Source organism: Pseudorca crassidens, chromosome 6 (assembly GCF_039906515.1).
Source record: "Pseudorca crassidens isolate mPseCra1 chromosome 6, mPseCra1.hap1, whole genome shotgun sequence".
In the NCBI taxonomy this organism is placed as follows: domain Eukaryota; kingdom Metazoa; phylum Chordata; class Mammalia; order Artiodactyla; family Delphinidae; genus Pseudorca; species Pseudorca crassidens.
The window spans coordinates 33,817,520-33,841,919 of NC_090301.1; the positions used below are offsets into that span (position 1 = coordinate 33,817,520).

General features: G+C 36.1%; 1 protein-coding gene across 6 annotated transcripts in view; it reads left to right on the forward strand.

Moving 5' to 3' along the window:
- ALS2 (alsin Rho guanine nucleotide exchange factor ALS2) overlaps positions 1–24,400 on the forward strand; it is an 86,676-nt gene that overhangs the window by 28,037 nt on the left and 34,239 nt on the right. For all 6 annotated transcript variants that reach the window (XM_067740976.1, XM_067740977.1, XM_067740973.1 and 3 more), the window contains 8 exons: positions 446–614; positions 1,537–1,633; positions 9,613–9,690; positions 12,361–12,543; positions 14,211–14,382; positions 16,371–16,551; positions 18,888–18,953; positions 23,163–23,325. In XM_067740976.1, coding sequence (XP_067597077.1) covers positions 446–614; positions 1,537–1,633; positions 9,613–9,690; positions 12,361–12,543; positions 14,211–14,382; positions 16,371–16,551; positions 18,888–18,953; positions 23,163–23,325 — 1,109 coding nt within the window. The remainder of the gene's footprint in view (positions 1–445; positions 615–1,536; positions 1,634–9,612; positions 9,691–12,360; positions 12,544–14,210; positions 14,383–16,370; positions 16,552–18,887; positions 18,954–23,162; positions 23,326–24,400) is intronic.

Here is a 24,400-nt window from a genome sequence, read left to right on the forward strand (position 1 = left end):
GCTTTGAAATGGGAAAAATATTTGTTAGCCTTAGTGTAGTATTTTGTTAAGCTTATTCTTTAGAATACCAGTTCCATAGGATGTCACATAGACATTTGGTATAACAAATGTTATACAAAAAAGGATTTTGTGGCTAAATGTTTGGAAGTGGGGCAGGGTTAAACAGATTTAAACAGGGCTTTTAACTGCAGGACTTTTCAGCACCTTTAGCATGCTAATGCGTGTGTGTGAATCTCTACAGGGCAGGTAGGGGGGAGGAATGAATGCAGTAGGCAGTGTTTACCAAACTCATTTGACTTCTTAATTCCCAGTTTTGCAGAGAACCTGTAGAATATGCTTCACAAATATCATGTTAGTGTATTTCTTTGAAAATCAACAGTTCATTAAAGTGGTACTTTTTATCTCACCCATCTACTCCCTCATGATATCTCTGGTTTGTTTTCAGTCTCCCCCAGGCTCTTGAGAAAAGCTGCAAGGGTGAAAACGCGGACAGTGGTTCTGACCCCTACATACAGTGGAGAAGCGGATGCGCTCCTGCCTTCTCTGAGAACAGAGGTGTGGACCTGGGGGAAAGGGAAGGAAGGACAGCTGGGGCATGGTGATGTTCTGCCTAGGTGAGTGCTGCCAGTGTTTACTGTTAGAAATTAGCTTAAACAAATAACCTCTCTCCTGGTGAAGGTCTCCAAATCTCATTTCCTCATAGAGGAAATCTGGTTTCTTCTAGCTCTAGATTATTATACACCATTAACTCTGATGAAAAACAAAACAAATACCTCCCACCCCCAATCAGTCTTAGTCTTGAATTTGTTTCTAGTAATAAAGGACTTAAGTATCTATGGTATATCTTTCCATCTCTTCTTTGATGTATATTCATCTTAGAATACAGAAAGGGGTGTTTGGGAGAAGATTGTATTTCATTGGAACACGTGAATGGTTCAAATTTTTAACTTATAAAAAACAACCAACAATTTTTTTTTTACCTGAAAGAGGTCTATCTGCTGCTGCCAGAATAACTATAACCACAGTAATAAACCATGTCTATTCATGTACGTCACGGAAAAACTGTTTTGTTTAAGAGAAACTCTTATGATATTAACAATAGATATTTGTGAAAGTGTGTAAATAGAATGATTATCTAAAATAGCCAGTTAATATAAATGTCTCTTTTATTCCTAGCAGAGTGAAAGCAACTAATGTGTTAAAAAAATGACAACTCCCCTCTTTGGTTGTATTTCATTGTCCTAAGTATATTCTCTGCCATATGAATCATTCAGTTGTTTTATGATTCTTAACAGATTCTGAACTATGGTGGTTAATTAGTGATTAATAGACAAAGATTAGGTTGAAACCATTCAAAATTATTTATATTTAGGAGTAGATTGAACATATATCCAGTATTTTTATTTTAATGTTTTCTTTTGAAATATTTACTTCTACTTGAAAGCACTTACTCCGTAATTTGAGAAAGGCCATGATTCTTGCCGAGAATACTTCTTACTTGGAATTTGTATGTGTCTGTGTATGTTTTTCTTTAAGGCTTCAACCATTGTGTGTAAAATGTCTGGATGGTAAAGAAGTAATCCATCTGGAGGCAGGTGGTTACCATTCTCTTGCACTTACTGCGAAATCCCAGGTAGGAGACAAACTATTAAAAGCTGATCTTAATTTCATGGAAAGCCAACCTGATGAGATTGGACCATCATTTATTGAGTATATGCTGTGTGTCAGGCAACAATCCTGTATCTCATTTGATCTTTTCAGTGTTTTACATTGCATTGTATTATTTCCATTTTACAGGTGAGGAAAGGGAGGTTTAGAGAAATTATGTAACTTGGCTAAAGTCACACATGTGACTGTAGACTTTGGATTCAACATTGGCCTACTTGACAAAGAAGCTTTCTATAACGTGCTCTTATGGAAAAATAGAACTGAGTTTTCTAGGGTATTGGTGAATTTCTGTTTTCTGATGAAGAAAATCCATAAGTAAGACACTAAGAAACCAAAACACATTTCTCTCTTAAAATTGTGGGACCTGAAAGTGACCTCCAGAATCATTTAAAACCATGCGCATATGCAGAAACCCTCCTAAGGAAAGTAGTTTTTCAAACTTATTCTTAAATATATTCATATAATGATTCTTCATCAGTCCCTTTATCTTTTTAAGAAAAGTCAATAAAAGATTCTAAAACCTTTAAGTGCTTTATTTTAACTACCACATAGGATAGCCAAAGAGCTATTATAGCTCATATAAATAAATATAAATATTAGGAAAGAAAAGGATAATTTTATTATTATTAACATGATGAATCATCAAAAAGGCTTAAAAATAAGAAATTAGGAAGGTGGCGAGTTACAAAATAAGCATAAAGATTGCTAGCTTTCTTTTATACATAAGGTAAAGCAGAAAGCATACTTGGGGGAAAAAGAAGCTGTTCACAATTACAACAAAAGTATTAAGGAAATAGGAACATTGTTAACAGGAAAAGTGTAGAGCCCACATGACACAAATTCAAGAACTCTTCTAAGTTATAAAAGAAAATAGGAGTAAAGAGAGAAATTTTATTATTATTAGTTTCTGAATTTTTGAATTTTATTTCATTTTTTTTTTATACAGCAGGTTCTTATTAGTCATCCATTTTATACATATCAGTGTATACATGTCAATCCCAATCACCCAATTCAGCACACCACCATACCCACCCCACCACGGTTTTCCCCCGCTTGGTGTCCATATGTTTGTTCATCTGAGTCTCAACTTCTGCCCTGCAAACCGGTTCATCTGTATCATTTTTCTAGGTTCCACATACATGCGTTAATATACGATATTTGTTTTTCTCTTTCTGACTTACTTCACTCTGTATGACAGTCTCTAGATCCATCCACGTCTCAACAAATGACTCAGTTTTGTTCCTTTTTATGGCTAATATTCCACTGTATATATGTACCACAACTTCTTCATCCATTCGTCTGTCGATGGGCATTTAGGTTGCTTCCATGTAAACAGTGCTGCAGTGAACATTGGGGTGCATGTGTCTTTTTGAATTCTGGTTTTCTCTGGGTATATGCCCAGTAGTGGGATTGCTGGGTCGTATGGTAATTCTATTTTTAGTTTTGTAAGGAACCTCCATACTGTTCTCCATAGTGGCTGTATCAATTTACATTCCCACCAACAGTGCAAGAGGGTTACCATTTCTCCACACTCCCTCCAGCATTTGTTGTTTGTAGATTTTCTGATGATGCCCATTCTAACTGGTGTGAGGTGATACCCCGTAGTTTTGATTTGCATTTCTCTAATAGTTATGTTGAGCAGCTTTTCATGTGCTTCTTGGCCATCTGTATGTCTTCTTTGGAGAAATATCTATTTAGGTCTTCTGCCATTTTTGGATTGGCTTGTTTGTTTCTTTAGTACTGAGCTGCATGAGCTGTTTTTATATTTTGGAGATTAATCCTTTGTCTGTTGATTTGTTTGCGAATATTTTCTCCCATTCTGAGGGTTGTCTTTTCGTCTTGTTTATGGATTCTTTTGCTGTGCAAGAGCTTTTAAGTTTCATTAGGTCCCATTTGTCTATTTTTCTTTTTATTTCCATTACTCTAGGAGGTGGGTCAAAAAAGATCTTGCTGTGATTTATGTCAAAGGGTGTTCTTCGGGGCTTCCCTGGTGGCGCAGTGGTTGAGAGTCTGCCTGCCGATGCAGGGGACACGGGTTCATGCCCCGGTCTGGGAAGATCCCACATGGCGCAGAACGGCTAGGCCCGTGAGCCATGGCCGCTGAGCCTGTGCGTCTGGAGCCTGTGCTCCGCAACGGGAGAGGCCACAACCGTGAGAGGCCCGCGTACCGCAAAAAAAAAAAAAAAGAGTGTTCTTCCTATGTTTTCCTCAAAGAGTTTTGTAGTGTCCGGTCTTACATTTAGGTCTCGAATCCATTTTGAGTTTATTTTTGTGTATGGTATTAGGGAGTGTTCTAATTTCATTCTTTTACATGTAGCTGTGCAGTTTTCCCAGCACCACTTATTGAAGAGACTGTCCTTTCTCCATTGTATATCTTTGCCTCCTTCGTCAAAGATTAATTGACCATAGGTGCGTGGGTTTATCTCTGGGTTTTCTATCTTGTTCCATTGATCTGTGTTTCTGTTTTTGTGCTAGTACCATATTGTCTTGATTACTGTAGCTTTGTATAGTATAGTCTGAAGTCAGGGAGTCTGATTCCTCCAGCTCCGTTTTTTTCCCTCAAGACTGCTTTGGCTATTCGGGGTCTTTTGTGTCTCCATACAAATTTTGAGATGATTTGCTCCTGTTCTGTAAAAAATGCCATTGGTAATTTGATAGCGATTGCATTGAATGTGTAGATTGCTTTGGGTAGTATAGTCATTTTCACAGTATTGATTATTCCAATCCAAGAACATGGTATATCTCTCCATCTGTTGGTATCATCTTTAATTTCTTTCATCAGTGTCTTATAGTTTTCTGCATACAGGTCTTTTGTCTCCCTAGGTAGGTTTATTCCTAGGTATTTTATTCTTTTTGGTGCAATGGTAAATGGGAATGTTTCCTAAATTTCTCTTTCAGGTTTTTCATCATTAGTATATAGGAATGCAAGAGATTTCTGTGCATTAATTTTGTATCCTGAAACTTTACCGAATTCATTGATTAGCTCTAGTAGTTTTCTGGTGGCATCTTCAGGATTCTCTATGTATAGCATCATGTCATCTGCAATCAGTGACAGTTTTACTTCTTCTTTTCCAATTTGTATCCTTTTATTTCTTTTTCTTCTCTGATTGCCATGGCTAGGACTTCCAAAACTATGTTGAATAATAATGGCGAGAGTGGACATCCTTTTCTTGTTCTTGATCTTAGGGGAAATGCTCTCAGTTTTTCACCATTGAGAATGATATTTGCTGTGGGTTTGTCGTACATGGCCTTTATTATGTTGAGGTAGGTTCCCTCTGTGCCCACTTTCTGGAGAGTTTTTATCATAAATGGGCGTTGAATTTTGTCAACGGCTTTTTCTGCATCTATTGAGATGATCATGTGGTTTTTATTCTTCAACTTGTTAATATGGTGTATCACATTGATTTCTTTGCATGTATTGAAGAGTCCTTGCAACCCTGGGATAAATTCCACTTGATCATGGTGTATGATCCTTTTAATGTGTTGTTGGATTCTGTTTGCTAGTATTTTGTTGAGGATTTTTTCATCTTTATTCATCAGTGATATTGGTCTGTAATTTTCTTGTTTTGTAGTATCTTTGTCTGGTTTTGGTATCGGGGTGATAGTGGCCTCATACAATGAGTTTGGAAGTGTTCCTTCCTCTGCAATTTTTTGGAGAGTTTGAGAAGGATGGGTGTTAGCTCTTCTCTAAATGTTTGATAGAATTCACCTGGGAAGCCATCTGGTCCTGGACTTCTGTTTGTTGGAAGATTTTTAATCACAGTTTCAGTTTCATTACTTGTGATTGATCTGTTCATATTTTCTCTTTCTTCCTGGTTCAGCCTTGGAAGGTTATACCTTTCTAAGATTTTGTCCATTTCTTCCAGGTTGTCCATTTTATTGGCATAGAGTTGTTTGCAGTAGTCTCTTAGGATGCTTTGTATTTCTGCGGTGTCTGTTGTAACTTCTCCTTTTTCATTTCTAATTTTATTGATTTGAGTCCTCTCCCTCTTTTTCTTGATGAGTCTGGCTAACGGTTTATCAGTTTTGTTTATCTTCTCAAAGAAACAGCTTTTAGTTTTATTGACCTTGGCTATTGTTTTCTTTGTTTCTATTTCATTTATTTCTGCTCTGATCTTTATGATTTCTTTCCTTCTGCTAACTTTGCGTTTTGTTTGTTCTTGTTTCTCTAGTTCCTTTAGGTGTAAGTTTAGATTGTTTATTTGAGATTTTTCTTGTTTCTTAAGGTAGGCTTGTATAGCTATAAACTTCCCTCTTAGAACTGCTTTTGCTGCATCCCATAGGTTTTGAATCGTCATGTTTTCATTGTCATGTGTCTCTAGGTATGTTCTGATTTCCTCTTTGATATCTTCAGTGACCTCTTGGTTATTTAGTAATGTATTGTTTAGCCTCCATGTGTTTGTGTTTTTTACGTTTTTTCCCCTGTAATTCATTTCTAATCTCATAGCATGGTGGTCAGAAAAGATGCTTGCTGTGATTTCAGTTTTCTTAAATTTACTGAGGCTTGATCTGTGACCCAAGATGTGATCTATCCTGGAGAATGTTCCATGTGCACTTCATGAGAAAGTGTAATCTGCAGTTTTTGGATGGAATGTCCTATAAATATCAATTAAATCTATCTGGTCTATTGTGTCATTTAAAGCTTGTGTTTCCTTATTAATTTTATGTTTGGATGATCCCTAGGTGTGAAGTGGGTCTCTTCTAGACAGCATATATATGGGTCTTGTTTTTGTATCCATTCAGCAAGCCTGTGTCTTTTGGTTGGAGCATTTAATCCATTCACGTTTAGGGTAATTATCCCTATGTATGTTCCTATGACCATTTTCTTAATTGCTTTGGGTTTGTTTTTGTAGGTCCTTGTCTTCTCTTGTGTTTCCCACTTAGAGAAGTTCCTTTAGCATTTGTTGTAGAGCTGGTGTGGTGGTGCTGAATTCTCTTAGCTTTTGCTTGTCTGTAAAGTTTTTGATTTCTCCATCGAATCTGAATGAGATCGTTGCCAGGTAGAGTCATCTTGGTTGTAGCTTCTTCCCTTTCATCACTTTCAGTATATCATGCCACTCCCTTCTGGCTTGTAGAGTTTCTGCTGAGAAATCAGCTGTTAATCTTATTGGAGTTCCCTTGTATGTTATTTGTTGTTTTTCCCTTGCTGCTTTTAATAATTTTTCTTTGTCTTTAATTTTTGCCAATTTGATTACTATGTGTCTCGGCGTGTTTTTCCTTGGGTTTATCCTGTATGGGACTCTGCACTTCCTGGACTTGGGTGGCTATTTCCTTTCCCATAATAGGGAAGTTTTCAGCTATAATCTCTTCAAATATTTTCTCTGGTCCTTTGTCTCTCTCTTCTCCTTCTAGGACCCCTATAATGCAAATGTTGTTGCGTTTAATGTTGTCCCAGAGGCCTCTTAGGCTCTCTTCATTTCTTTTCATTCTTTTTTCTTTATTCTGTTTGCAGCAGTGAATTCCACCAGTCTGTCTTCCAGGTCACTTATCTGTTCTTCTGCCTCAGTTATTCTGCTATTGATTCCTTCTAGTGTAGTTTTCATTTCAGTTATTGTATTTTTCATCTCTGTTTGTTTGTTGTTGAATCTTCTAGGTCTTTGTTAAATATTTCTTGCATCTTCTCGATCTTTGCCTCCATTCTTTTTCCAAGGTCCTGAATCATCTTCACTATCATTATTCTGAATTCTTTTTCTGGAAGGTTGCCTATCTCCACTTCATTTAGTTGTTTTTCTGGGTGTTTATCTTGTTCCTTCATCTGGTACATAGCCCTCTGCCTTTTCAACTTGTCTATCTTTCTGTGAATGTGGTTTTTGTTCCACAGGCTGCAGGATTGTCGTCAAGAAATTTTATTTTTAGATGAGAAGAATCAACATTGCAAAAATGCCATTTCTCCTAGATTATTAAATCAGTAGAGTGTAAATTCTGTACAATCCCCAAATATTCCAATAGAATATTTACAACTTAATAAAATGATTCCCAAAATTATTCTAGGAGAAAAAACATAGGAGTTGCCACATAAATTCTGAAAAAGAACAGAAAGGAAGAGTAAGAATTAGCCTTATAAAATATATTATAAAACTACAAACAGATTATTATAACAGAAATATACCTGTAGAATTGAAATAGACCCAAGTGTATATGAGAATTTAGTCTATGATAAAAAGTGGGCATTTCAAATAAGTTGGAAAAACAAGACTGAGTGTTCAATAAGTACTGTTAGAACCACTGGCTTCTTTTTTGCAGAAGAAAATTAAGATAACTTTACATATTCTAATTCCAGATGGAGTAAAGATGTAGATTTTAAGAAATAAAACCTTACAAGTGTAAGAACACAGTTAGGTGATTTTTTTTTCAGTAATCTTAGGAGTAGAAAAAGACATGACATCAAAACCAGAAATTAGAAAGTGAAGGTGATACGTTTGTCTCCGTAATAATTCAGCAGTCCCATACAGCATAAACCAAAACACAAACCAAAAAAACCCCATAAACTAAATTAAGATACATAACATACGGGGAAAAAAATTTGTAACATATATGACTGTGTTATTACCTGGTCCATAAAGAAAAATTGTGAAAGGACATTTGTATGTCATTCATAGAAGAAAAAATAGAAATGGGCAGCAAGAAATGAAAAGGTGGTCAACTACTCAGTAAGCAGATTTAAATTAAAACAAAATTTTCTCACCTATCATGTTAGCAAGGATTGCATTTAGTACTAAGTGTTGGTGAGAGTGTGGGGAAAAGGTACACACAGTGCTGGTGGGAATGGAATGTACACTGGACTTTGCTGGAAGACAGTTTGTCAGTATGTATCAAAAATCAGAATGTGTGTTCATTGACCCAGAGTTCTTTGCCTAGGAACTTATCCTAAGGAAATATATACACTAATATATATATCCAAGGATTTTAAATGTAATTTTTATATTAAGTAATTGGAAAGAAATTATTAATAAATGTACTTACTTCATTAGATAATTGATTAAACTATACCCACAGTGGAGTTTTATGTAGTTATTATAAATGATATTGTAGCTCTGTACTTGTTGACCTAGAAAAATGTCAGTGCAGAGCATTACATAAAAAACATCAGGTCACAAAACAGCATTGATAGTAGAGTCCCATTTTGTATATTCATTATATCTAGTAGATATTAAAATTTCTGGAATTATACTGATATATGTGTATGTTCCTAAAACAAGGTAGTATCAGTAGTTATCTCTAAGTGGTTGATTCATCAGTGGTTTTCACTTCCTTTTTATTTCTTCGTACTGTCACAGTCTTGTACAGTGATCATGAATTGCTTTTATAATCAGAATAAACAAAACCATTTTCATTAAACATAGCCATTGCAATCTGGTTGTTTTTTGTCTGTAGTGGAGCATAGGTATTTGTGTGTCTCCTACAGCAACTCTTCACGTATAAAAAGGCTCTCTAGTCATTCCATAGTACTCCTATCCACAGAGTAAAAAATCATGATTACTTTTTCTTCATGGTACTTACCTTTTTTTAAAAAAATCGCTTTCTTTGTAAGAGGCAGTATAGGATAGTTCCTGGGATTAAATCCTGGCCCTGCTGCTTACAAATTTGTTACCTCCCTGGGCCAATTTCCTTATTAAAAAAAGGGTTCTTGTGATAATGAAACATTAATTAATACACAGAAAGTATATTCAGAACAACGCCTGGCAGGTAATAACCCCCCCCAAAATATTAGTTACTGTTATTATTAATCCTTGGACTGTGTCTTAACTATGTACTCTATCTCCCCATTATCTCAGTCTTGTTTTAAAATGAATTTTCTTAATATTAGTTATTCTAAAGAGTGGAAAGCTGGTATAAGTAATTTGTGTGTAACTGTTGGTATATATATGTTATTATAAAAGTTCAGAATTGACATGGAAACTCAGAGTCACATCTCTTACCTACTTTCCTGTTGTTTTCTAATAGGTTTACTCGTGGGGTAGCAATACCTTTGGTCAACTTGGGCATTCCGATTTTCCAACAACAGTTCCTCGTCTTGTAAAGGTACTTTAGTGAATTTGATAACTTTTATAGCAACTTATTCCAGAATTCTAAGTTAGAACACTTTATATTTCTCCATTTCTTGTTTTATAAAATTAGGAGAATTGTATACTTGTAACCTAAGTTTGTTATGATGTACATTAAAAAAAAAAGTGAAGCCACTTGTTTTCAGGCTAAATGTTTCCTTTTTTTGATGTGTTAGTGTATATTTCTTTTCTTCTTGGCTTCATTGAGCATTCATAGTTTTTTTTTTAAAGTAAAAATGAACAAGTTCATTCTTTTAAATCAAATGTTTCTAGCGCTGTGATATTGACTTTTGAGCTTTATACTACCAAATAATGCCTACTCTGACTTCTCACCTAAGTTTGACTTTTAAGTGTGACTTTTGTATAACATTATTTGATGGTTTGGTTTGTTTTGTTTGTTTTGTTTTTACATACATAGTAGTAAAACCTTTTTTAACCCTTTTAATTTTCTATAGGGAAGCTAAAAGCATAGATAATTTCTTCACTGCTGTGTGAATTGGTTTTAGTTTATGTAATGCTATTCAGAGATTGGTAACTTCTAGTCCCTTTGATGCAGTTTTAGAGGACTGTTTCTCAACCTTTTTTTCTGCCACAACGTCCTGCAGAAATACAAAATTCATCAATAGTATTGACTCCTTATATAAGATTTGTTTGTTTTGGGGGGGTGTTGTTGGCAGGGAGTAGGCATGCTGATAGCCTGGTAGGCTAACAGAATGGAATGTGGAGCTCATGTATTCATAGTTTGATTCTGATATCTCCCCTATCCCAACACATGCTCTCTCCACTGAGAGTAATAGAGACTAAAAAAGTATAGTTACTTCAGTTTCAGGAACATCATTCACATATAAGCTATAGTTAATACATATTCTGCTGATTCATGTATTCAGTGTACACTATGCGTCCATCACTATATAAGACCTTTACACGCTGCCTTTCCTTCCAGTGAACTTAATTTTACTGGGAAGAAAAGACTTAAATAAAACATTAGGGGACAGTTGTTAATTCTAGCTCCAATCTTAAATATTTTCAGCATAAAACATTTTAATGGTAAGCTATTCAATTTCTGATATTTTATCACAAATAAAAATATGGTAACTCACTGTTCCTTGTTTTCTGTTATTTGAATAAAGTAGAATATGCATCTATTCATACTAAGGAAACTTTTGTAATATAGCATGGAGATGCTGGAAATGTAATTTTTATTTAAAATTTTAGAGTCAGACAAGAGAGAATAGAATTTGTTATAAGGTTTTAGTTTTGTTACCCTTTAACTGTGTGTATGAAAATACAACATCATTATTTTGGGTTTTTTTGTGGGGGAGGGGTGAGAAAAACATTTTGAAGTCATTTTAATTAATATGTGAATTAAAGTCAAGGCAGAGTGAGATCTGAATTAGTTTTGATTAGAGACTAAGAAGACTACTCTTTCCTTCTCCAAAAATTTTAATTCATTCTTTGCAAAACCAACAGGAAGTCAGTTATTTGGGTAGCCTGAATTTGAGAAAATGATGTCATGCAGGAAGAGGATAACTATAAAGTAGTGGAGACGTGTGTGTACACGCTCACACACACACACACACACACACACATTCACCTAATCACCTAGGATTTGAACCCTATCTAGACACAGAGAATCTAACAGATTAGAAGTTTTTTGCTTATTCTTGTACGAGTCATGGCTGAAGCTGGGTCTGCAGGCTGGGACAGTAGTTTTCATTAGCAGAACACTTTCTTCAAATGAAACCTTATGCAGAATCCCCTACATAAAACAGATAACTGTGGAACTATTTTAGTTGAAGGATGGAGGTGGGTTGGGGGCAAAACCCTGGCGCCTGCCTTTCCATGGTGGCTCCTGAGTCACTGTGTGGAATCCTAAGGTTTGAAAACCATTGATTTAAGGCAGTGGTTCTCAAACTTTGGCATACATCAGAATCACCTGGAGAGCTTGTCAAAGCAGGTTGCCCGGTCGGACCCCCCAGTAGCAATGTGGCCTGAGTGTACATTTCTCACATGTTCCTAGATGATTGCTGCTGCTGCTGCTGCTGCTGCAAAGACTACTCATTGAGCACCACTGGTCTAGGGGATCCATGTAGATGGGCTTCTAAGGGGTCCTGCCTTTTTCAACATCCTGGGACACAGTGAAGTCACATCAGAGAGATAGTGAGTTCCAAGTGGGAAAACAGCTTTAGCACCCATGGGTTTAGTTGTCCAGGATGGAATTTAGCCTTGTTAGATTTTCTTTTCACCTTGATTTTTGTGCACATAGCAGAATATGTATGGACAAAGGTGTGTCCTAGCTGTCAGAATAGGGCTCTAGAAGTTTCTGGGCCTTTGTTGTACAAGCTGAGTCTGTGGCAACTTCCAAAAATAACAGTGAAAAAATCAAATGTATGGTTTTATCTTTTTAAATTTCAGTTTTTTATAAAACAATCCAGTTCTAAATTTACAGGCTGAACAAGGGTTCCTTCTCACTCCTGCATCTGTTCTGCAGTTAATCGGGTACATTGCTGGGTGAGTTTTGCCATCTAGAGATGTGACTGACTTTGTACTCCACCTGTTCAAGTAACTTAACATTCCATTTCCCGTGGATTTGGAGTTCCATCAGATTCCTTCATCTTGGACAGACAATGTCCTCCTGTCGTTGCAGGTGAACAGTGAAAATGGAGTCTGGAGTGTAGCTGCAGGCCAGGATTATTCCCTGTTTTTAGTGGATACCGAAGACTTCCAGCCTGGATTATGTTACAGTGGCCGGCAGGACCCGACAGAAGGTGACAACCTTCCAGAGAATCACAGTGGTACTAAGACTCCAATACTTCTCTCCTGTAGTAAGGTGAACAGGAATTGGATCCTAAGGCCCACATTCTATAACACATGAGAAGTCTTTTGTTTCTGTTGCTTTTGTATGGTATGCCTGTTATTAAGTGTCTCTGACTAATGTATTTAAAACTGCAAACCAACTTGCCATCCCCCTTCTCTCCTTATCTCCTTTTCCTGCCTTATTTCTTTCCACAGTGCGTATCATCATCCCACACACTATATAGTTTACTTATTTTGTCTATTGTCTGTCCTCCCTTTTACTGTAAGATTCATAAGAGTAGGGGTTTTAGGCTCTCTCATTTACTGTTGGATCCTCATAGTAAATATATTTGTTGAATTAACACCCTCACATAGGGATATTAAAATACATATTTCACAGCGAAGTCTTCTGACTGTGTTCATGGAGTCCTCAGAGATGAATCAGAATAGAAATTGAATAGATGAATTTTTAACTGTAAGTGGGAAGTAAAAATTGCAGGAGCCTGAGGTGGGCTCGTGGCAGACCTGACAGGCCACAAACAGTGCTCTGTTTCCCATCACTTCCCCTCTTTTCTTAGCTTTTCATCTTGTTTACTACTGTTTCCTCATTTTTCCTTCATTGATCTGAATTTCTTTGCTTTCCTACTTCTTACCTCTTTTTCATAAACATAAAACCATTGGTCTGTTTCTGGTTTTCTTTTTCCCCACTTCAGTAACTCACACCCTCAAAGTGATACACTGCAAGGAAATTAACCCTCAAAGTTAGTACATTCTGGATTTTTTATTCTTACTGACTAATATATCCTATGGATTGTTTTTTATCCTTGGTGTTTGTTTTTATGGCTAAATATGTAAGCTCTGAATGTATATAGGGGTGAGATCTTTCTTGCTAAAGGTAACACTGGCCAAGATTTGGTTCTTGACCTATATTAGACTGTTATTCCAGACATACTAATTGACTCTCTGTAGTTCTTGACCCTGACTCCACATTCCTCATGAAAGATTCCACAGTCCAGATAAAGGATGAAATAGGCTGATGAAAGAGATGAGACTCAATATGTGTCTTTAGTTACCATGGGCTGTTAATAGTCTATTGGCCTGCAGCTTGGTTGCCTATTTTAATAGGGATATGTGACAAAAGGCATCAAAAGTTTTTATTCAGTGGTGTCATGAATAAATGACAAAATCCCCTTTTAAAGAAAACCCCTTTCTGTTGTACTTTTAAAAGATAGCTCCTAGATCGTTGATATTTTGACATACAGCATAGAGATCCTCTCTGCTTTCATCTATTTCATGCAAAAAGGGGTCCTGAGGCATGTGTCTGTATCATTTGGATCTTTGTATATTTAGAGGTTCTGTGGCTCTAACCACATGTAAAATGAAATAAAAGGTATTGTGGGAATAAATAATAGTATAGATGTATATAGTTATATATAGATCATGCTATAGGTATATAACAACAAGGTACTGGTAAACCAGCCCAAAAAATCAAAATAAAACCAAAAACTCTGATTTATAGTGTTTTCCAATTTTTTCTGGTAATTTCCCTATTGCCACTTTCAAACTACTAATGATTTAATAAGCAACTTGCTGCAGAATTCCTGCATTGGCTCTCACCAGCTGATATCAACCAACTTCAGTGCCCAAATTGCTACTAATAAATTATATTTTATCTTTAATCTTTTTCTTTTCCTGTTTTAGCTTGGATATATAAGCAGAGTGACAGCAGGAAAAGACAGCTATCTAGCCTTGGTGGACAAAAACATTATGGGATATATTGCCAGTCTCCATGAGTTGGCTACTACAGAAAGACAGTTCTATTCAAAACTAAGTGATATCAAGTCTCAGATTCTGAGGCCTCTTCTCAGTTTAGGTAAGTAGAACCTCCCCTCTCCCCTCTTTCCACCCACTCAATTATCAGGACTCTTGTTTTATCTGTTTTTTCTATATCACAAAGAAAACTTTTTGTTTGAGTTGTACTCTTCTCCTTTCTTTCCAGTCTCTTCTTTTGTGCACAGATAGTCAACAACTTACAAACTATTTCCACTTTGCCAATAGCCCAGCTGCCCCTATCCTTCCACCCCCAGAGCTCCTTTCACTTGTAGAAGTAGAAAAATGGAGCTTTCAGAAGATTCATGGCAGAGAGGCAGAACAACTTTGGGAAAGTTGATCCTAGGAGTCAGACTTCTAAACAACACTTCTAGCCCCTCTAGTCCTAAGATACCTTATGTTATATGCTACCCAAATTTTTCATTTTCTTTGTTCTGGTTCTTAGAATTTTATCAAGTAGAACTTCATTTGGATTTACAAGTAGTCTCTAAAAATGTGGATAACTGTAAGAGTGTTAAGGGTCTTACCCAACATTAGCAGGAATTGATTAAATCCAGTCCCTTTTCTTAGCTGTAATCAGTTACAAGAGAGATTGAAGGTAAGGAGACAATATGGGGAAAATAGATTACAATAGTCCTAGATGGGATGCTACTGTCCAGATATACTAGGGTATAGCATATAGACCCCTCTTGGGGTATCGAGGAGGTTAGAAAGGAATGCAAAATGGAGATGGGGGTGGGCTGTTAAAGGTTAACTTCCCGTAGTTCAAAAATTTTTCAGGGTTTGGCCCTACACTCAGAAGATGGACAGGATGTTTTTTTTTTCTCTTTCTTTCTCCTGAACTCCTTGACCCCCTGTGTGGACACAGAATTCAGACCAATACTGTAGTACTTAAATTCTTCCTTGTTCGTACGTCATTTTTCCACTTTAAGGTGACGTTGGCTTGTGTAGGTCAGCCCATTATTTTTAATGGGAAAACGTCTACTTTTCTTTTTTTTTCTTTTTATTTTTTATTGGAGTATAGTTGCTTTTACTTATTTATTTATTTTTTAATTGGAGTATAGTTGCTTTTCTATTTTTCAAACACCTAACTTACAGTCTTTCCAAACTGAATCCCTTTGTAAGTTGGGGACTATCTGCATTTGTTTTTGTTTTTAGTATGTTTTGCTTTTTTAAATGTTGTAGAGTTCCTGTTCTATAAATTCCCCTCCAGTGGGTGGGCTCAACACCCCAGGACTTTGGCAAGGGATATGGAAGCAATCCAAGCTGGAAGCTTCCTGGATTGCTCTGAAAGGAAAGTGAAACTTGCCCTTTTCCTGTTCTGATTCCTGATTTCTTTGTTGGTTTTAGCTGGTCTGCTCATCAGCCTCACTGGTTGGAGAAAAGTCCTCCAAATTGGGAGCTTTGGACTGGGAAAAAGCAATAATCTCCTGATGCCCTCTGTAAAGTTAAGAGTGACCAAGGCAGTCTGATTTTTGGATTGCTCTGTCTGCAGTGAAGGGTTGGGCTTGTCCAAGGGACAGGTAGAGCAGAAGTCAGTACAAAAGTTGAAAATGTTAACCAAGCTATAGCTATAGAAGTGAGTTTAATTCCTGGCTGTCACTAACCAGTTTTGTGAAATTAGATAATTCACTTCCTTTCTCTTGGCCTTAGATGACTTATCTTCAAAATGAGAGGAGAATTGGATTAGCACAGTGGTTCTCAAATTTGGCTGGTCTTCAGAATTACTGGAAGGCACTTTTTAAAAAAAATATATCCATCGGGGGATCCTAACTTTGGCCTACTGTGTCAGAATCTGTAGGGTCCTGTGAATGTTTTTAACAGGTTCCTCAAATGACTGGCTACCGTGATCTCTGAATTTGCCTTTTTTTTTTTTTTTAAACACTGATTATTTAGGCTCCATAGTTGAGAGTACATCTCAGCATGTTAAGTATTTTTAGAAGAGGGAAATTCGTAATCTTGGTCATAAAAAAGTGTTCAGATAATGAATCTTTCGGTTATGTTATCATCATCATCATCATTTTGTTCCAGAAAACTTGGGCACTGCAAGTACAGTCCAGCTGTTGCAGGAGGTGGCAAGCCGGTTCAGCAAGCTGTGTTACCTAATTGGTCAACATGGAACCTCACTGAGCAGCTTCCTTCAGGGGATAAAGGAAGCCAGGAGTTTGGTCATCCTGAAGCATGCAAGCCTCTTCTTGGATAGTTATACAGAGCAAGTATCCAGTCCTGTGTCATGTTGAGTCTCTGCAGGGTTATTCTGCCAAGGAGAACAGTCCCTTAATCAAAAGAGACTAGATTAGGGAGAGTGCTATAATATAAGGTAATAGAAATTGCAAAGCAGCGTTTTAATCTTAAGACAACTATAGTTCTGCATTGCTAAAATTTTAGTTTGCTCTAAGAGGGGAAAAAAGATTTCAATATAATGCATTCTCAAATTTCCTTCTGTATTCTAGCAGAATGATTGACAGTGTACTTAGTTTACAAAAAAGTATTATAATAAATATGGTTCTTTGGAGAACAATTTTGTTTCCTGAAGTAAATTGTACTAAAATTTGAGGAAATAGGTAACTAAGCAATTATTTTAAGACCAACTGTTGATTGTAAATATGGAGCTCTTCCAGTGCCTGCTTTTCACTGTTGTGTACATGGAGAGTTTAAAGACCAAACTACCTTTAATAATTTTTTTTTTTTTTTTTTTTTTGTGGTACGCGGGCCTCTCACTGTTGTGGCCTCTCCCGTTGCGGAGCACAGGCTCCAGACGCGCAGGCTCAGCGGCCATGGCTCACGGGCCCAGCTGCTCCGCGGCATGTGGGATCTTCCCAGACCGGGGCACAAACCCGTGTCCCCTGCATCAGCAGGCGGACTCTCAACCACTGCGCCACCAGGGAAGCCCCAAACTACCTTTAAAATAACGATATTTTTGTAATAAAACCTAAGATAGTGATCCAAGTTTCTTTTCATGTTTTTCAAGTAAAATATCCCAACTGTATTTGAAATTTTAAGTATTTCTCACTTTTTCTTATGTAAGGCATAATTTAAGTGTTATTTTAATGTATATTAGGTCCTGCTGTTGGTCTGAAGTGTAGATTTTAAAGTCACCCATAATCCTACCACCAGAAATAACCATTGTTAATAATCTTAGTGTATCTCCTTTCAGACTTAAGGCATATATGTGCAGATAGATGTATGTGATTTTAGGTCTAAGCAAAATTAAATATATTTGAAGCTATGGTCTGGGAGGAAATACCCTGATTAGAGTCTTTTAAGTCGTTATATTTCAGATATAAAAAAAGTAGCATAATATGATACGAATTTACTTTTTGAAACTAGATTTTTTTGTGTGTGAAAGTTTCAGCTTTTACTAGTATTTATTTTTCTTTTTTGACTTGTACAGATCTCATAATGTATTTCTTCTTTTTCTGCTCTGATACATCAGGACTTATGCTTGGAAATGCTTTTATTTTGATACCTTGGGCTTTTTTTTTTAGTGTAATAATGTATTCATATAGATCAGGCAAGTAAAAAAATCTTGATTTGTTTATGAATTTTTAAAATTATTATTATTTTTTAGAAGATGTTGGGGGTAGGAGTTTATTAATTAATTAATTAATTTTTGCTGTGTTGGGTCTTCGTTTCTGTGCGAGGGCTTTCTCTAGTTGTGGCAAGCGGAGGCCACTCTTCATCGCGGTGCGCGGGCCTCTCACTATCGCGGCCTCTCTTGTTGCGGAGCACAGGCTCCAGACGTTCAGGCTCAGTAGTTGTGGCTTATGGGCCTAGTTGCTCCGCGGCATGTGGGATCCTCCCAGATCAGGGCTCGAACCCGTGTCCCCTGCAGTAGCAGGCAGATTCTCAACCACTGTGCCACCAGGGAAGCGCAAATTATTTTTAATTGTGGTAAAATAACACATAACATAAAATTTACCACTGTAACCATTTTTAAGTGTTCAGTACCTTGGGCTGGTTTTAGTAGGAATTTGCCTTCTCTCTCAAAGTCAATTGATTCCATTTACCGGCCCAGGAGTGTGAAAGAAATGTACATGGTGCAAAGCAGTATTTCAAGACTTATTCTTTAACTGTACATCAATACTTAACCAACATTTTCTAACCCTTTTTCACTTAAGCTCTTTTAACATATTTTCTTACCTTCTCTATTGTTTATTTCTGAAGACTTAATTGGGAAACCTAAAGAGAAGATTAGAGAAAATTTTTATTAAAAATCCAACAATTTTAGTCATCTTTTCTCATGTTTGTTAAGTTACCAAAGTAAAATCTACCAAGTAAATTCTCACATCTTCTGCATAACTTTAGGCGTTTAAAAAAAATTCTTATTAACATCTTTACTGAAATGGCTTTTTTCTCCTGACTGTTGTGATCATGTAACCTGCCCTTCTCTTCACTCCTTTACAGTTCATGAATGTTAGCATCACAAAAGTTCTGAAACTCGCTGATGAGATTCCAAGAAGTATCTATTCCAGATGCATGTTCAAAAACTGAAGAGCAAATTTACTTTTTAACACTAATATACATGTGTTTTCTTTTTTGTTCAAGGTATTGCACATCTATTACAAATTTCCTGGTTATGGGAGGATTCCAGCTTCTTGCTAAGCCTGCCATGTAAGCAAATACATACTTTACAGTTATTATTCTAACAACCAAAGATCATGTTTTATAGCATTCTGTGTTTTTGAGTGCCCAGGAAAAGCTTTGACTTGGTCCTTGTGCCAAACAAATCAAAATGTAGACTTTCACTAAATCTTATAAAAGATAGGTGTTATTAGCTCCTTATTATCATTGGAAGTAGCATGGTATTGAAAAAGCCACAAGATCTGGGTCCTTCTTTACTGCTACCACTGATTATCCCCAAGACTTTGGACAGCTCTCCTCACCAAATTGAGCCTAACTTTTTTTCTCTGAAAAATGGGAATGTTCTCTCCCCAGTTGTGAGGAACAAATATTATGTGATAGTACAGAGAAAAGTGCAAAGTGTTGCACAAATGGAAAGTTTTCGCATTTAGTCTCTGGGTAAGTAATAAATATAAAAGCCCCTTGCATGAGCCAGCCATTCTGAACTGTGTAGTTTCTCAACAAGTGTTGACCTAGCAAGAAAGACAGGTTTAAAAAATCAGTTATATTTTAATAGTAAACATTTCAAATATATACTCACAACCAAGATTGAAGTTTAAACCCAGATGTCAGTGTTTTGCCATGTTTGCTTTTGATCTTATATCCTAATAGAAAGAATAGTAATGACTGTGTCTCATTTCTGGTTTTAAAGGGAATGCTTTTAATATTTCACCATTCAACATGATTGCCTTAGGGTTTTGGTAAATATTATTTATAGGGTTAAACAACTCCCTTCTAAAACTTGAAGAGCAATTGATTTTTAAAAAATGTTAAATATCCTTGCGTTCCCAAGGTAAATTCAGTGCTCTTTATGTATTAGTTTTTTATACATTTCTGGATTCAATTTGCTAATATTTAAGATGTTTGCATTTATGTGAATATGTTGTTTTCTTTCTCTTCTGAACTTGCCCAGTTTTGGTAAGAGGATTGTACTAGTAATTATAAAATGAGTTAGGGAGCTTCCTCTCTTTTTCTATCAAAGTACAGATGAGGATTATCTGTACTTTGAAGATTTGGTAGAAATCATCTGTTAAAAAGCATGGTCTTCAAGGGAGCATTTACTGTAGGGAGTTTTTAAGCTACTATTTGTTTTTTTTAATGAATAGGTCTGTTCAAGTCTTTATTTCTTCTTTCAGCTTCAGTTGTTTATACTTTTCTGGAAAATTGTTTCAAATTTATTGGCATAATATTTTTATCATTGTCTTAAGATGTGTTCACCTCTATAATTTGTTGTAGCTCCTATTTTTCATCCCTATTATTATTTATTTGAGCCTTTTATCTTTTTATCTTGGTCAGTCTTGTCAGCAGTTTACCCTTTTTTGTTACTCTTTTCAAAGATTAAGCTGTAGTTAATCCTTTCCTTTCTTTGTTTTCTGTTTCACTAATTTCTGTTTTTTATTTCCTTCTACTTCATGTTCATGTCTTCCAACTTCATGAGTTTAGCATTTAGTTCATTAATTTTTCAATCTTTTAATTTTTCTAAAGTGCTCATCTAAGGCTATAAATTTCCCTCTAAGTGTTGCTTTAGCTGTATGTAAAAAGTTTTGATCCATTTTGTTTTTGTAGTCATTCAGTTCTAAATATTTCTCTGCTTTCCATCATGATTTGACTCATGTCACGTGCTCATTCATTTCCAAAATATAGGGGTTTGGCCTTTATTTTTTTAATGACAGGTTAAAGAGTGTTATATTTTAAACTTATGTAGTAATTTTTAAATCCTTGATCTTGCTATTTTGTTTAATATTAATATTATGACACTGCTTTTTATTCTTTTACTTTTTAGCCCTTCTGTAATGTAACCTTCCTCTAGTATTTCAGAGTCGAGTTCTCAAGGGTTGACCTGATTCCTTGTTAGAGCAGCTAAAGCAAATGACATAAGTGAAAGCCTCTTGCGAGAGCCTGGACAAGTGGAAAGCAATTAATGAACTCTGGGTGACTCTGAGCTATGGAAGCAGATATTAAGTTTGGATTTGGGCAGCATTTCCTAAACAGTGGTTCATGAACCCCAGGGTTTTACATAGTTAAAGGCAGTAATGACATTTTTTTAACTTCTATGTACAAAATCAGTAATTTAAGATACTTTAAGGTATTCATTTAAAAAGAGAACACTTTGAGAATCTCTAGAGTATAGGTATTGAGCCCATGGGCAGTTAGTGAATCTGCCTAAGCTTTCATCACTTAGCTGGTTTATCACTTAGCCATTCACCTCAGGCTAGCCTGGTGGTTTGATCATCAGATATGTATATTTTTAATATTGTGGTAAAATATACATAGCATTTATCATTTTAACCATTCCTAAGTGTATGGTTCTGTGGCATCAAGTACATTCAGATGTTGTGTAAGCCACTGTCTCTACACAAAACTTATCATCCCCAATAAAAATTCTGTACCCATTAAACAGAGACTCCCCCCACCCCAGCCCCTGGTAACCTCTACTCCCTGTCTCTATGAATTTGCCTGCTCTAGGTACCATATAAGTGAAATCATAGTAGTTGTCCTTCTGTATCTGGCTTACTTCCCTAAGTATAATGTTTTCAAGGTCCATCCATGTGGTAGCATATATCAAAATTTCATTTCATTATATGTCTGAATAATATTCCATTGTATGTATATACCACATTTTGATTATCCATTCATCTGTCAATGGACACTTGGGTGGTTTTTACCTTTAATATATTTATTTTTTGAGTAACAAGTGCAAACCTAGCCATATAAGGAAAGAGCAATATTGCCACTCTTGGATTCAAAGCTCCCAAGAGAAGATAAGCTAAACAGAGTAGTTCAGGTTTTCTGAGAGCGTACTAGGGCCCCTTTTGGGAAAGTCTGCAGGCAAGAACTTGAGTGAGTCCAGAAAGGTAATAGGGATTTACAAGTGTTGGAACATTTCTGGTCTAGTACTGGGCATCCAGAAGAAATGTGGTCAGAGGGAGTATGTGTTCACCATGTACCACCTCCATCTCTCAGGAGCAGGTCAAAGCAGAATACTTCTGTAGGGTTAAATAAGTTTCCCCAGCTGATCTCAGCAATAGGATGTGGTGGAGGAAGTAGGAACATCCAACAGGCCAATATAAACAAAAATCTGGGCCATGTTCCTCGGGGCACGCTCTCTTAATTGCATTATAAAACAGTCCACTTTGTGCCGTTGAACTTATGGGTTCCTGGAAATTATTACATATTTTTCCATCTTTCTAAGATAATATTTTATAATTTCTGAGTTAAACATCTCTTTATTCCATAGTTCTCTAAGGGATTATAAAATTATTCATTTTTGCTTTATAGTCTTGTGTGACGTTGTTTTGTTTGAAGCCTTGTAGCTGAGAATTGTAGTGTAGTGCTTGTAAAGCACTCAGGGTGGTACCTGGCACAGAATTATTGTTCATTAAGTGGCAGATAATGAGTATTGCTCTGTTCCACCGACTCTTACTACTTTACAAATCTTTTAAGTGTTTTAGTCTGGTGAGCATAGTCTCAATGGGTTACTAATCAGGCTTAAAATTTGCAGTAAAATTTTAATTATGAACTTATATATAATTGAATATAAAAACTAAATGTTGGCTTCAGTTTGAATGCTTTTGACAGTGTCAACATTAAAATCTGCACATGTAATTTGCTTTACTATTTCCTGTTAATTGTAGTACTGGTACCTACAGCTTTTTGTTACTGTCGTGTAATAAACTCTTATTAGATGATAAACAATTAAAAAAAAGAAGAAATTAGAAGTATTTTAATATTCCACGCCAATTCTGTTAGAGCAAAGAGCTTTGTTTTTTCCTCCAGTATTTCTGTGTAGCACAACTAATTAGAGCAGTTAGTCTTGCCATTTATTGCTGTAACTTCTGGCTTGGAAATTAACAGGTAAATGTGTCAGCTGGTCTCCAATTATTCCCTGAAACTGTGGGATGTATGATTCATTTCCTAGAACTTCAGGCACAAGCCTGTGATTAACCATCTCTATTACAGAGTTACTACTGCTACCATTTGCTACTTTTTATACCCCCAAATCCCATTTTATAGGCAGGGAAATTCTTTTAATTACATCTGGTTTATTTCATTGTATTAATCTTCTGGTGCTTTCTTTCATAGCACCTAAAAATGTACATTTTGAAAAAGGTAGTATCAAGTGAAATATGTCTACTCAATATCATGCATGTCGTCAGTACCAAAATGATTAACTGAATCCCTGTTTTTCTCTACCTTCAGTGATTTCCTAAATAAAAACCAGGAACTATTGCAAGATTTATCAGAAGTGAATGATGAAAACACCCAATTGATGGAAATATTGAATACCTTGTTTTTCTTGCCAATCAGACGACTTCATAATTATGCCAAAGTTTTGCTAAAGCTTGCTACTTGTTTTGAAGTGGTAAGCTCTCATGTATACCTCCTTTGGACACTTGGGAAGTCAAGGATCATAGTTTGTTTGTTTGTTTGTTTGTTTGTTTGAATTATGCTACCCCAAGATCTGGAGCTACACTAATTTAATATTTATAATGTGTCTAAATTTATTTTTCTTCAGGGAAATGAAAGAAGAAAGTATGACTGTAGGTATATCTAGTGTTCTTTGCTGTAGATTCAGTTTCCTCTCAGGACCTTAACAAGATTAATTTTATGAAAGTCTAAAGTTGAGACCCAGTTGTGCTACTCAGTCAATAGTTGTCCAAGTTTGAGTACATACTGAGTACAATTACACAGAACTGTTTAAAACCCTGGCTTCCTATATAATGACTCACACTTGTACGGCAGTGGCATCAGCACCTAGCCTGGACTCATGATAGACTTATGCCAGGTATTTGGGTCACCTTGGCATATGCTATGAGAAATCACAGTGTTACAGGATTTTCTCAAATGTTAATGAGTTCACTTTCTGTATTAAATTAGTTAGGTGGAGTCCTAGAAAATTAGCACTGCTCTAGGATATGGGTATATGTTAAAGCTGGTCCTAAGGCAGTCACCTTTGAAATTGTACTGAAACGTGTTGTTTTATTTTGTTTCCATTCTGAAGGGCTCCAGAGAAACCATAATGATTCTAGTGTTTCTTATAGTTCAGGATTTTTCAAATCTTGGAATCTATCTCCTTCTCTGGACAGATACTGTCTCCAGAGTGATCTAGGAATTGATGTGGCCTTTCTACGTTTGATCCTACTGTGGTCTTGTGGGTCTGTTCTTTTGTCTGTTTTCAGTGTTACCCCAAACTGATCTAATTTCAGCTATGAAGGTTTGAGCTACACAAATATCCCAATGAGATACAGATTTCACTCAGTATGTCCTTAATTAATCAAAAATCAGCTAGATCAGCTTGGAATTGTTCAGAGTCTGATACTGTACTATTTCCAGTCTGAAGAGTCCTAATTCTGTGTAAAAAATCCACGCTCTTTTAGTTTGGAATTAAAGGCCCTTCACAGTCTGATACTCTCTTTTGTTTCTAGCCTTATAGTCTA